We start from the raw sequence: 14,848 nt of genomic DNA on the forward strand, positions 1-14,848 counted from the left end.
TTGAAAAACTCTCACAAAAAGAATCTCTCTTCAGAGGACAGTCTTGAATTAAGTGTCTGTTTTTCCACTATTTAGTGTTTTTTTTCTACTTTTATAGAATTCAGTTTTTGTGAAATTTGAAAAAAAGAATTGGCTTTGTTTCCAAACTTTAAATAGCTATCATGTGAATTCCTTGCCAAATTCTAATATTCAGGAATTCTTTTCAAATAGTGAGGAAAATCAGTTTTTAACATATATTTTCTTGTGTATTACATTTATAATTTAACATGCATTCAGCATTAAAATAATCCAAAAGATAAATTAGTGTACTTTAACCAATTGAGACCACTTTTGAAATGTGTATTGCATATCCAGAATTGTTTTGGTTTTACCATAAATAATAGAAAGAATTATGAGAAAAAATGTTGGCCATCCAGAAACATACAATGTAATTAATGCAAAACTTTATTCTGTTTTTTTTTTTTAATTTAGTAAATTTAAGAAAAGTAGCATCTGATAGCTGTTTACACTGTTGACACATTATTATCATGCATTTGTTACTTGTTGAACTAAGCTTTTTGTTTTGTTTTGTTTTTTTTAATCTTCTTAACTGAATCGTATTTTTTTCTATGAACAACCAGCACCATGTGGAGGACATTTAACAGCATCCAGTGGGGTTATTTTACCACCAGGATGGCCAGGGTATTATAAAGACTCTTTAAATTGTGAATGGGTCATTGAAGCAAAACCAGGACATTCCATCAAGATCACTTTTGATAGGTGAGTATTTTTTTCATTATTGTAAAAATATTTTTTTAAAAAATAGAGTGGTAAACTCTATGTAGTTAACTTTTAAACTCTTCAGTCAAGAACATTGATTTATTCTCTCCAACTTTTTCTCTTTCAGGCATGTTATGTTTTTCCCTACCACAGCTATTTGTCTTTTATCTAAACACTTGGAATATGTATTCACTTATCCATGAAAAACTTACTATGGGAAATTCACATGTGAAACAATTTTTTCTCTTTATGTTTTATTTCTAATCCTTTATTTTTGTATACTAAATATTACTATTCATTAATGATTGAGTTTACAACAAAAATGAAATTTTTGTGATCATGTTCTGGAACATAGTAATCCAGGCACTAGATAAAAGAACCAAAGTCCAAAAATCTTTAGGAATAACAACCACCACCACCACAACAACAACAACAATAACAAAAGATGTCTTTTGTTTTGATAACACAGCATAATAATTATGTCTCACTATAATCTCACTGAAACATCTACCTCTTAACAAAGAAAAAGTTATATAAGACCAATCAACACAGCAATCTTGCTGAACAGTGTATACAACATGATATCTTCATAGCTTCACACCTCTTTATATATTAAAATTTCCTTCATTGAATATGCAGAGAAGCAAATTATTTCCCTTCAAAAAAACCCCTCTTAAATTAGTATAGATAGAGGAAAATCAAAGCTCATATTTCATAACCTTATTATGTGTTTTAAATTCTGGCAAAGGAATTTTCCCTTAGACTATAATATCCATGATTATGGATTCATTTCTATGCTAATCAATTCTTATTTATTACTTGAAACTTGTTATGTCAATTTCCCCAGCTTTAAAATGAGACTGGACTTGATCTTTAAAATCACTTACTGCTCTGATATCCTATCATCTTTTGGTCTTCAGTTTTTCAGGGTGATCTCAAGAGAGGAAATTTCTAAGAATTGTGCACTTTTGCTCCACACCATTTTTAAAAGAAGTATATAAATATGTATTCATGTACATATACATATATGTACTTCCATAATGAAATTTTATAGTTATCCATTGGTGGCAGATATATATATATATATATATATATATATATATATATATGTGTGTGTGTGTGTGTTCATAATATAATGATGCTTATTTGTTTGATGGACTATACATAATAGTTTTAAATTGATTTTTACTGATTAGTGTATTATAGAATTGGCTTCCATGAAATACCATTGTAGTCTATAAAGTATAACATGTCAATGATAAAAAAAAATTTTTTAAGTGCTTACTATGTGTTTTACTCTATCTACTTGAATCCTTTTCCATGTTTCTCTTACCTACCACGTTCCTCCTACCCACCATACCTTCAAAAGTAATGTGGATTTTGCAATAGGGCATTGTTCATAGTCTCATTCTCAGAGATGTGCAGAAGGAAGCATTCTGTGATATGTAAAGACATATAGTACTGTGACTATAGGGAAGCCAGATCAATGAATAGCAATAAAATTTTGCTCAAATATTTTCAAATTGTGCATCAAGGTCTTTATTGGTGTATGTTAAGATGAAAAATGATGAAAAAGGATTCAGATTTTCTAGTTATGAACTTTATCCAGAGTATCTGGCAACTGATATTAGAATATTATTTGAAATACAGCTTTGGTCACAGCTTTCACTAAATAAAATATAAATAAATCAATAAAATTAAAAAGAGAGAAAATCTAAAAACATGAGAGTTAGAATAAGTAGCAAAGATTTCATTTCATTCTTGGTCATCCTTCAAGAATTAGAACTCGACACCATGAGAATCACTATGTCTTTAGAGGAAATATGAAAGACAGAAAGACAAAGTTGCCACCCTTCTGTCACCAAATGTTCCAAGTTGTGACCTGATTCTGACTCAGTCATATGATACTAAAAGTATTTTCCCTTCCAAGCAAAAATAACAAAGGTTAGGGCATGTTATAGGCCAGAACTCTGAACCTGAAACAAGGATACTTATAAGGTACTAACTGGAATTAAGGAGATAATGGTTATCTAGTTTAGCATGGTTCAGTATGATTGATTTAATCCTACAACAAATAATGGTTTCCTATTGATATAATGATTGGTTTATGCTCAGTGTAGAGAATATAGCCTCAGCTAGGTTGAGTCAGAGCTAGAAGGACAGAGACAGAGAAGACAAAGGACTGGCTGGTGGCAGGAGCTTAAGCTCAGAACCAAGGGGAGAAATTCAATTCAATCTTCGATTTTCCTGGTGGCTGGCCTGGCCTCCTGCACTTCCCCCACTAAGACTAAGGCCAGACTGAAAGGCTTTCCAGAAAGCTGCCCAGCATCAGGCAAAGAGATAATAAAGGATTTGGACTTTTACACCTGGCTACTCTTCTGGTAATTACTGAACCGAAATGAAGGCTGCTCCCAGAGACCCAAGGAAACTGAAACAGAGAATATTACATAGGTGGTCACTCTCCCTGACTTCTCAAGGAGGCGAGAACCCCAAAAAAGGAAGTGATCACACCTTCCCTGATTCCTCAAAAAAGGGGTGAAAACACCAAAAGAGGAGGTGATCACAGCCTCCCTGACTTCTCAGGAAGGGAGATGAAAACCAAAGGAAAATGGGGAATCAAATCAGATTAGTAGGTTTCTGAAGGGTCTCACTTGAGTATACGTAAATCCATCAACGTGGGGGGGTATTACATAAGCATATAGTAACATAGGCTAGTAGTGATGTAACAAATAACATGAATTAATTTGAGGAATTATACATGTCCATAAGTCCTGGAAATAATCCAAAAGGATTATTACTTCATGTGTGTAGGGAATCCAATGATTCCTGCAAGTTTTGAAATCCTGCAATAGTCTTATCATGTCTCGGAGAATTCAATGATTCCGGCAGATTTTGAAGTTCTGCAACAATCTTATCAACATTTTTTTATCCCAGGAAATCCAATGATTCTTGTGGATTTTGAAGTTCTGCAACATTCTTATTATCAGCCATGCTCTTTCAGTGTCAGATGTTTCTTAAATCTTCTCCTTTGTTTTGAGGTTTTTTTCTTTTTTTTTTTCTGTCTCTCTCCAGGTGCTTGTTGGCACCCATCTGATTCTTTTTCCATCTGTAGAAATACAAGCAAACCCTTTCCCCCAAGCAGTTAACTTATCTAGTCCCTTCTATTTACCACTTTCTAGATTTCTCCTCATCACCTGGCAATTACATTAGAGTTGCTTGCACTGGACACTGTCCTTCTGTTGGGTTAAAAAGCCTGTATTATCTCCAATTGTAATCCCTTTCTCCCATATGATTGCTTTTTGGCTGATTGATCATGTAATCCCTTTCTGCCATCTGTTTGCTTCTCTGCTGATTAATCATATCAAAGTCCCGAACTTCTAAAGACTCCTTGGGTATAAACTCAGCTGCCATCATGCCCCACCTGTTTTTTTGTTTAAGGTCTTAAAGCTGGCCCTGCCTCTCATTTCCCTGGGTCAATCTACATTCTAAGGCCCAGTGGAAACCTCAGTTGCATTTTGAACAGGGTTTGGGGTCTTATTCTCTCACCCTGTCTTCTTACTCTAGCTTTATGCCTACATTGAGCTTTCAGATGTCCTACTTTTCCACATTGAAAGCATTGGCGAGTCTCTCTAGAAGTTCCTTGCCAAGAGGGACCCTGTCTTCCCATGTTCATCATAGTTTGGGTATAATAAGCATTTGTGCCCAATGTGGCACAGTGTCTTATGATCTCCTCTAAAGGAGCATCTTTGTGTAGTCCCCATATAATTCTTCTGCAAACCTCATTAGCATTTTCCTTAGCCAGTTGTCTGATCATTATTCTTGTAGCTGCATTTTCTCTAATAGTTCTTGTGACAACCGTTTGCAAATGTCCCACCAAATCAGCAAAAGGTTCATTGGGACCTAGCTCTATTTTCATGAAGGCTTCCCTTTTATCTTTCTCTGGGAGGATCCCCCAAGCTTTTGTAGCAGCAGCAGCAGCAATTTGCTCATCTGCTGTTATGAGGTAATTAATCTGTGCTAAATTGTCTGCATACTGACCTTCACCTGCTAGTTGGTCAAAGATGATTTGTATATTAACTCTGGTTTGTCTATTTTGTTGGGCTTGTACCCTGCATAGTTCAGTATACTCCAAAAGCCACAACAAGTTTTGTACCGGTTCTAAACATGGCCTTGCTATAGATTTCCAATCACTAGTGGTTAAGATTTCATAAGCCAAATTCTCTAGTAACATCTTAACATAAGACGATATAGCCCCATAAAGAGTGCAAACATTTTTCAAATCCTTAATTTTTTCCAGATCAAAAGGAGTGTATCTTCTCCTTTGTTGAGCTGAAGAGTCAAGCTCTTCAATCACAGGGTATGCATTTATTTTTAAATCAGCTATATCCTGTCTTTTTTTTTTTTTTTTTGCTTTAACTAATGCCTTTTGTAATCTTGTCATAGGCTGTTTTATAGATGGTGCTGATTGTGTCACTGCCCCTTCCCCTCCTCCTTCTCCCTCCACCCAAGAAGAGTTAATTGAGGGAGGGAGGTCAGGGGATGGGGAATGCCCTAATGGCTCCTGCTGTGAAGCACCACACTCAGAATTGTACTTAACTCTTTTCTTATGTGATTCTTCATCCTTTTCACCTAGTTTATCTGGATCCTCCCCTTCCTGCTCTTTCTTCTTTTTTCTTATTCTAATACTTATATAATTTCTTAAAGCTAATTGTATTAAGTTATATGTATAAATTGAATCAGGTCCATTATCATTGTAGCATACACATAATTGCTCTCCTACTAATTTCCACTCATCTAATCAAGGAGATGTGTACTGTACTGTTTCTAAAAGTTCAATGATCTACTCCCAAGTTACAATTAAACCTTAATTTTTTATCAGTCTGACCAAGCTTTGAAAACATTTTCCTTGCAGTGTAGAAATTTCCTTTCTAAACATTTATCCCATTTTAGCTGATTCTTTAGCCCTTAACAAAATTTCCTTCTTGTATTCACCCTAATTTCACAGATGTAGGTTCTTGGCCCCACATTGGGCACCAAAATGTAATGTTGTCTGCTTCAGTTTCCTTGGGGTCTCTAGGAGAAGCCTTCATTTCAGTTTAGTAATCGCCAGAAGAGTAGCCAGTGTTAAAGTCTAAAACCTTTATTATCTCTTTGTCTAATGCTGGGCAGCTTTCTGGAAAGCCTTTCAGTCTGGCCTTAGTCTTAGTGGGGGAAGTGTAGGAGGCCAAGCCAGCCACTAGGAAAATTGAAGATTGAATTGAATTTCTCCCCTTGGTTCTGAGAGCTTAAACTCCTGCCACCAGCCAGACCTTTGTCTTCTCTGCCTCTGTCCCTCTAGCTCTGACTCAACCTAGCTGAGGCTCCCAGTTTATATTCTCTACACTTAGCATAAGTCAATCATTATATCAATAAGAAACCATTATTTGTTGTAGGATTAAATCACTCATACTGAACCATGCTAAACTAGATAACCATTGTCTCCTCAATTCCACTTAGTGCCTTGTAAGCATCTTTGTTTCAGGTTCTAAATTCTGGCCCAAAACAAGGGCACTAGCAAAAAGTCTAGCAAAAATAAAAATTAAAAAAAAGCTGCATATTTGCACTAAAGACTGTCTGTAATTGGTTGGAGGGATGCTTTTATTCTAAAAAGCATAGCAACACTAATGTCTTCTGAGACTTTCATTCAGCTTGATTCATTTTCTGATTTAGAGTTTCCTATATTCCTGTTCTGGAATTAGACAGGATAGATAATTTTTTTTTAAGGATTAATGTCACAAAGTTTTTAAACAACTCCCATGTGAATTTGGTCAAGCCACTTAAGCTCCTTGGGCCTCAGTACTCATCTTTAAAATGAGTTGGGGTTGGACTCAATAGTCCTTAAGTTCTCTTCCAGCTCTACTTCTGTGATCCTATTATTTTCTTTAAAAGACACTGAATGAGTCAGATTCTCATGATGTAGTAAGTTACTCCCTAAGAATGAGTTAGGCTTTTTCAGAAGCTGCACTAGCTTTTCAAGGACTAAAAAAAACCCTATTTAGGAAATTGCCTCATTGCCCTTGAATGGTGCCTTCATTGCCTGAAATAGTGCCCAAGTGGCCAGAACTTCATATAAAAATTCTATTGCACTAGATTTTCTTGATGTCTTAGTTACTTCCTGCAAGAAAAGTTAAGCACTTAAAGGAAGCCGTTTTAACTTTTGCAAGTTAATAGAGCATCATGTAGTCTCTGGAATACTTGTTTATCAGATGGTATCCTAGTTCCCTGAAAGATTTAATGCAGCTTTATAAGGCTCATAACCACATTTATTTTTTAAAAGTATTTGCTAAAAAAAAAAGTTGTTTTATAAATTTTAAACTTCTGCCCTTCTTAAAGAAACACAGATTTTAGGATGCTCATAGTAAAAAGGTATCCATGAAATAACATGGTTAAAATTTATAACTCATGCTAAACAAATTTGGCATTTTTAGGAGGTACTCCTGAAGGACTCCTGAATAGGTACAGCTATTTCTATTTTGGGCATCTAGGTAGCAATAGATAGAGCACTGGGCTTGGAGGCAGGAACACATTTTTCTGGGTTCAAATCTAACCTCAGATATTTTCTAGTTGTGTTTACCTCAGTTTCCTCATCTGCAAAAATGACCTGAAAAAGAAAATGGCAAACCATGCCATCTTTGTCAAGAAAATCTCAGAAGGTTCACAAAGAATCAGACAAAAATAAAGTGAATCAACAACAAATATTTATTTTTATCTTTTATAGCAAAAACAACTGTTTTGTATTGGTATTTTAGCCTTTTAGATGGCTCAGTCTTAGAATGTATTAAAGTAAGAATTTGTCATTTTACATTGAATTATGCACAATAATTGTTTTATATATATATATACATATATATAATATGTAATTTATGTATGTGGATATAAATATATATGTATATCGTACATATCTGCATATCTACATTTTGTTATGAATTATGTATTTCCAACTCAATTATATATAATAATAATAATCATAGCATTATAGTACTTAGAACTAAAAGGAATCTTAGATATCATCTCATATTTTTATAAAGGAGCAAATTAAATGTCACAAAGGTAAAGTGACTTGCCCAAATTAACTTGGTAAAATCAGACTTAGAAACCAGAACTCCTGACTTCTGGTTCAAGGAATTTTCCCTATACTATGTTGCCTCATTGTTATATTTACCAAAATTCTCTTCTTCTCACTGAAAAGTTTTCATATTTTCAGATTTCAAACAGAAGTCAATTATGACACGTTAGAAGTTCGAGATGGACCAGCAAATTCTTCACCCCTAATAGGAGAATACCATGGAACCCAGGCACCACAATTTTTGATCAGCACTGGCAACTACATGTACTTACTATTCACTACTGACAATAGCCGTTCAAGTGTTGGATTTCTCATTCACTATGAAAGTAAGTCTTTGGTGGTTGTTTTTCCTGCTTGAATTTATCTTTAAAATGATGATTTAAAAAAAGAGAAAGAGAGTTAAATATGGGCCTTGTAGTTGTGTTCTTGTGTATAACATGAAAATCTGCAAGTATTCTTCTTAGCTAAATGATTATCAAGGAATTATATCTAAACCATTTCTAACAAATAATCAACCAGATTTTGCTTTAAAACCTTTTTAAAAAATAGATATGCTTCCTGAATCAGATCATTCAGTTTATGGATACCTCTCATTGTTCAAAAATAATTTTTCCTTACATTAAATCTAAACCAGCATTTCTATACTTTCCACCTGTTGTCTCTATTTTTTCCATCTAGAATCAAACACAAGTCTTCCAAGTAACATTCATTCAAATACTTGATGGCAGCTATTCTTTCAGTTATCCTATCTTCTCTTAACTAAATAGCCTCATTTCCTTTAGCTAATCCTATTATGGCATGAATCAAACACTATTAGTAATACTAGCTAGCTAGCCTTTATATAGTATTTAAGACTTACAAAGCATTTTATAAATAGCATACCATTTAATCCTCATAATAATCCTGAGAAATAGTTGTTATTATTGGGTCTGGAAGACTGAACTTCTTGAGTCAAAATCTGGCCTAAGATACTTACTAGCTGTTTGATTCCATACAAGTCATTTAGCCCTTTTGCCTCAGTTTCCTCATCTATAAAATGATTTGGAGAAGAAAATGGCAAACCAGAGTATCTCTTCTATGAAAACACTAATTGAGATCATGAAGAGTCAAATGTGACTGAAAAATGACTCAACGAAAGTTGCTCTTATCATCTCCAATTTACAGATAAGAAACTGAGCCAAATAGAAGTTGAATGACTTGTCCCAGAATAAAAATATTTGTAAATATATGAAAAATTCAAACTCAGTTCTTTCTGAATTAAATTCTGGCACCATTTAGCTGCCTCATTGATTTAGAACAAGGAGAGATATTAGAAGGCATTGGGTCAAACTTTCTCTTTTTATAGATAACAAAAGTGAGAGTCAAGGAAGTTATGACTTGTCTATAATCACACAGCCAGTAAGTATCAGGAATGACATTTGAATCAAGCACTTGCCACCCAAATTCATCACTTTATTCGTTATAGTAAACATGTCATTTTGCTATACTGTTTGCCCTGTGGACGTGAATTTATAAACAGACATTTGTTGAGTATAAGAATAATATATTAAACTTTCCTCTTTTTTGTTTTAAATGATCTTTTTCATTTATGTAGATAGAACTTTAAAACCTGCCATAATGTAAATAGACTGTGAGGGTCCTAATGTATAACTTTTAATGGATTCAATTTTTTATCCCATGAAATTTATTGATGAGATGATTATGTCATTTGAAATTTTGCTAGAATAGTTATCTAAATAGAATTAGAAAAGTCCTATTTAATGCTAATCTATTAATCAGCAAGTATTTATTAAGCACTTATAATGTGTACAGGGAAGAAAAACAAAGAATGGAACAATCTTTACTCTCAAAGAGCTTGTAATTTAAAGAGGGAGACATGAATACACACATAAAGCAATAATATATAATTTACATATACAATAAGAATATATATTCACACATTTGTTAATGTTCACATATACATACACAAAATCAGGAAAGGCTTCAAAGTTCAGGTATGATAAATAATAAACTAGAAAATTTTCTTATTAGGATAAATGAGCTAAGAAATTTACATTATATATTTACAAGGCACTATGAGAATCATTTGGTTATTCATCATTTGGGAGGAGGCAGAGTATGAGAGGTGTTCCTTTTTTCCCAGAAACTTAATTCTAGTGTGCAATATATTTTACATTTTTAAGAATCTTGTACATGTTGTCACACATCCCCATCACTATTCCACTAAATGTGTTTATACAATTATTCTTAGAAGCTCCCTAGAAGATTAATCTTCCCAAATTTAAAATTCCCAAAATTCACAAAAAATCTTTCCCAAATCAAGACCTTTCCAAAATCTCGTTCCTATTTCAGCTTTTCACAACTCTCTCTCACATAAATCCAGTTCATTGCATGTCATGGCATCACCTCCCTAATATCATGGTCCACTTTGAGAATAAGGGACAAGCAACAACACCAACCTTTTCTGATTATTTACTGGTATTGTATTCCAAACTCCAAAATATCCAAAGATCCATATTCAAGCCACTATTCCTGATTTCTGGATTGTATCAGGGTCTGGCAGTATTACAAAAGAAAACCATATGCTTTTTCCTCAGATCCTGCTCTTCAAATTTGTTCTAATGCTCAAGAAGACATCCTAAAGGGAGTCAGGGGAATGGAGGTTCCCTGTCCCATCTCTGATTTTACTACTAGGTCTTTAGTATCCAAATTGCAAGTTGTGTTGCAAATGAGGTATCCTGATATGTAGGAAAGCAGACAGCACATGGTTCAAGACCTCAACTGGTGCTACCCAATCATTCCTGAAGCAGGGTTCCCTCAGAAAGGCTCCAAAGGCAAAGGAAAAACATGGGAAGGGGAAAGACAGGAAACAAGAAGGAAGGGTAGGGATTTATTAGTCCTGATGAGAGGCTGAATTCAAAATGATTCCCGGAGAAAGGAGTCCAGAAGAAGGGAGAGATGAAGGGATCTGTCCTTAACTCTGCCCTCTCAGATTTCCAATTAAATGTAAGAGGAGAGCAGGTTCTAAATAAGAATTATCAAGAAACCCAAATTCTTTTTTCAAAGGAAGAGGCTTTATTATCTTAAAAACAGAACATAACAAAGCAGCATCCAAAGACCAGTTGGTCTGAGGACCTTGATTTATAAGAATGGTTGTCTCCTCTCATGGAAGTACCTCTTTATCTTCTGGTAGGGATTCAAAAGGTTGGAGGGGCTGGGGGGTGGGGGGCAGATCTTCAAACTTTTAGCATGAGCCAAGCTTCTTATACCTGGCTGAGTGGACAACAGCATCTTGTTTTTCTGCTTCCTGCAATTAGCTGTCCATGCAGGAAAGAACAAAGGTAGGTCCTGCTTGGGCCTATTCCAAAACCATTTCAACATCTTTGTAGAGAAAAAACCCAAACTCCAAAGAGTCAGACATAACTGAATGATACCAATAGCCCTCTGATGGTGAATTTATCCTAAATTTAACTAGACTCCATTTTTTTGTTCACTATATTCTCTAGATTTAAAATTCCATTCCTCCACCTCTCATCTCTCTTTGTTGCCACTCTACCTTTTCATTGATTCATTATGAATATCATTCCCTAAATTAAGTCCTACTTGACACCATTTGAAGTGCTCTATCTGAATTCCAGCACTTTGCACTTCTTATATATTTATCATATTCTAATTTGTATCACATTTAAAAAGTAGTATCCTAATAAGCTAAAATAAAAAAAAAGTGAATGAATGAAAGAAGTAAAGAAGGAAGGGATAGAAAAAGGATATGGGAAAAAGTTACAGAAAAGGACAGAAGAAATTTGTCAGCTCAAAAGAGATATAACAATCTCCCTTTTAAGTGAAAACTTAATTTTTATAATCATAGATTTTGAGAGTTGAAAAGAGCCTCAAGTAACCATCTAATTAAAATAATGCTTGAAAAGGTATTATAGTATCTCCAATGAGTGTTTTTCTAGTTTCTAGTTGAAGATCTCCAAAGAGAGGAGAAAAAACACCATCTCTCAAGGCAATCTATTCCATCTTTGATCTGTTTAAAATATTAAGAAGTTTTTTTTTTGTTTTTTTTTTCCCCCCGCTGACAAAGTGAAAGGCAAGAATGGGAAAGAGAATAAAGTGAAAATGTGAAAATATGGATTTTGATTTGGAATTAACTATAGTACCCTGAAATTTACAAAAGAGTCAATAACTTAATGTTGTTATACTAGAATTCCTAACAAGTAGTAAAATGATTTCTATTGATGTTATTTTTGTCTTTCATGGTCCTAGAGTTCCTAATGACAAGCCAACTGTGATCAGGTAGACAAAAGAGAGAGAAAGCAATCTATCCACTGTTTAAGCAAATCCTTAAATCAATATGAATTGTTAATAGTACTGGCTGATGACGTTCTTTTAATTTTTTTTCATTTTATTTATGCTAGAGTAACTGACCTGATAAGTGCTTTGAGTTGTTTTCTGCCTTAGAAACATTTTTTAATATATAAAAGCAGATAGAGAAGAGAGAAAAGTATCTAGGGAAATCTAAATTTGCTCTCCCCCCCAATTAGTATTAAATTGGGCATACCTCACTGCATTAGATTGATGTGCCTAAATTTGAAATAGAGTACTTGTACTTTAGCTTGTGAAATGAGCCTAAATTGCTTTTGTTTGGTTGACTGGATCCATTGGGTCAATCATTCAAGCAGTCTTCTGCCCCAGATTCTCTAATTATGGGCATCTTGCCCTGAATAAATATTAAAGATACTTAGAAGCTGTAGAGATAAAGCATGTCTCCAGCAGTTTAGATGGTATTACAAGATCTACATGGATAAAATTTATAAATGATGTTGAAATTTTCAAAACAAAAATAGTATTGAAATTATTTTAAAACTCCCCAAAAAAACCCACTACTTATATTTCAGAGTATTATGTTGCTTAAATTGATTTTAAAGTGGAAATAATTGAGAAATTTTATTTCTGTTTATTTTGTGCTTTGTTGTGTTTTTATATAATAGAACATTTTCAAACCTGTAATCTGTAAATCTTTTTTTTTTTAAAGTTCATTATATTAGATTTAGTTTTGCTTTTTGCTGAGACCAAAAAATTAAAAGGTGGGGGGAGGATAAGTTATAGACTGGAAGCTCTAAGGAACCTCAGAAGCCTATTTCATTTTATATAAATAACCCATAGAGGTGAAATTATTTGCCTTAAGTCTAATAGAAAGTATATGACAGAGGTGGGATCTGAACCAGATTTCCTAACTTCAAAGCAAGAACTCTTTCAATGCTCTCAAATCCTTAATTTTAGATGGAAGTATTCTTTTTGGAAATTATTTTTTCCATAATCTTTTACTCCTCCCAATACACTACCCCTGCATAGTATAGAGATATTAAATTAGGAAAGAAAACATTATTTACTTTCCTGTACTTTTATTATGTTAGCCTACTATGTACCAGATACAAAGGGCTCAGATTAAAAAGAAGCAAAAAACAAAACCAAACAAACCAAAACCCCCCTAGTCTCTGCCCTCCAGGGTCTTACATTCTAAAGGGAGAAACAATATGCAAACAAATGTTTACAAAGTAAGCTATATACAACATAGGATAAATACAGCATGATTAACATAGGGAAGACACTAAAATTTAAAGAGGGTAAGCAAAGTTTTCAGTAAAAGCTGGAATTTTATCTGGAACCTAAGTGAAGTCCAGGAAGCCAGCAGACCAAGATGAGAAAAGACAAACTTGCAAGCATGGGGGACAGCCAAAAAAAAATAAATAAATACAGACAGTTGAAAGATGAAGTATCTTGTTTGTGGAACATCCAGGAAGTTAATGTCACTGTATCAAAGAGAATATGATATGGAATAAGATTTTAGAAGTTTGGAAAGGTACAGAAGAATTGTTATGAAGAGCTTTGAATGCCAAACAAAACATTTTGTATTTGATTGTAGAGATTAAGGCCCCTTGCTAATCCTTTTTATTTCAACCCATACTTTGTTTTCTTCTCAAAAATATTGCTCATTTGATGATTCCTTCTTTTTTCTTTAAGATCTCCATTTAAATTAAATTGAAATCAAAGAGATAAATGACTTGTCCATGGCTGTATAACTCATTAAATAGAAGAAGGAGATTCAGATTCATGTAGTAGAGGGGGGATTTATGAGGGAAAGACTAAAATGATATGATCTGACCTATACTTTAGAAAAATTACGTTAGTGGCTGTGTGAAATATGAATTGGGGGTGGAGAAACTTGAGTCAGACAGTCCCACTAGCAGATTACTGCAATAGTAGACAAATGAGATGATGAAGACCTGAAAGTGTCAGAGAAAAAAAGGGAACAATATTCTAAAGAAGTCCCAAAGGTACAATTGGCAGGTCTTGGCAATAGATTGGATGGGGGGGGGAGGAATGGGGGGGGGAGGAATGGGGAATGGGTGAGAATGAGAGATAGTGAGATAATGATTCCTAGATTACAAATTTGGAGAGAGTAGTTTCTGTGCAGTGGTAAAGTTGGAATTTTGAGGAGGTATGACAAATTTTTACAAGAATCACACTGGAAATCACAGACATTTTTTACAAAAATTACAAGGTGTAATATATGATTGTGATGGAATATTATTGTGCTATAACAATGAGCTCAATGATCTTTAAAAAAATGAAAAGCTGAGTAGTTGGGAATTTTGTGGGAGAGTCCACTTGTATATTGAAGTTCATAAACATAAGGCAAGAGTTGAGGAGAGAAAAATATGAGTCAGATACCAAACACATTAAGGAAACAAGAGGAATGGCAGGGTGTCTTTAAAAAAAAGCTACCAGGATTTTGATTGGGTGGTAGATATGAATGTATAAAAGATATAGAGGTAGAACAATATTGAAGATAGCCTATATTGTCAGTATGCTGGAAGAAATGAGGCTCAGATAGAAAAAGATGTTAACAATATATTCATTTATATGTTCTAGTAGGAAATAGGTGAATGGAAAGAAGGATGGCACCATTAACACTTT

At 34.0% G+C, this 14,848-nt stretch overlaps 1 protein-coding gene across 2 annotated transcripts in view; it reads left to right on the forward strand.

Annotated features, from left to right (window-relative positions):
- The window catches only part of CSMD1 (CUB and Sushi multiple domains 1), a 2,563,917-nt gene that overhangs the window by 2,002,132 nt on the left and 546,937 nt on the right, over positions 1-14,848 (forward strand). For both annotated transcript variants that reach the window (XM_031949178.1, XM_031949179.1), the window contains exons 16-17: positions 621-759; positions 8,003-8,190. In XM_031949178.1, the coding sequence (XP_031805038.1) occupies positions 621-759; positions 8,003-8,190 (327 nt within the window). The remainder of the gene's footprint in view (positions 1-620; positions 760-8,002; positions 8,191-14,848) is intronic.

Source organism: Sarcophilus harrisii, chromosome 2, assembly GCF_902635505.1.
Source record: "Sarcophilus harrisii chromosome 2, mSarHar1.11, whole genome shotgun sequence".
NCBI lineage: Eukaryota > Metazoa > Chordata > Mammalia > Dasyuromorphia > Dasyuridae > Sarcophilus > Sarcophilus harrisii.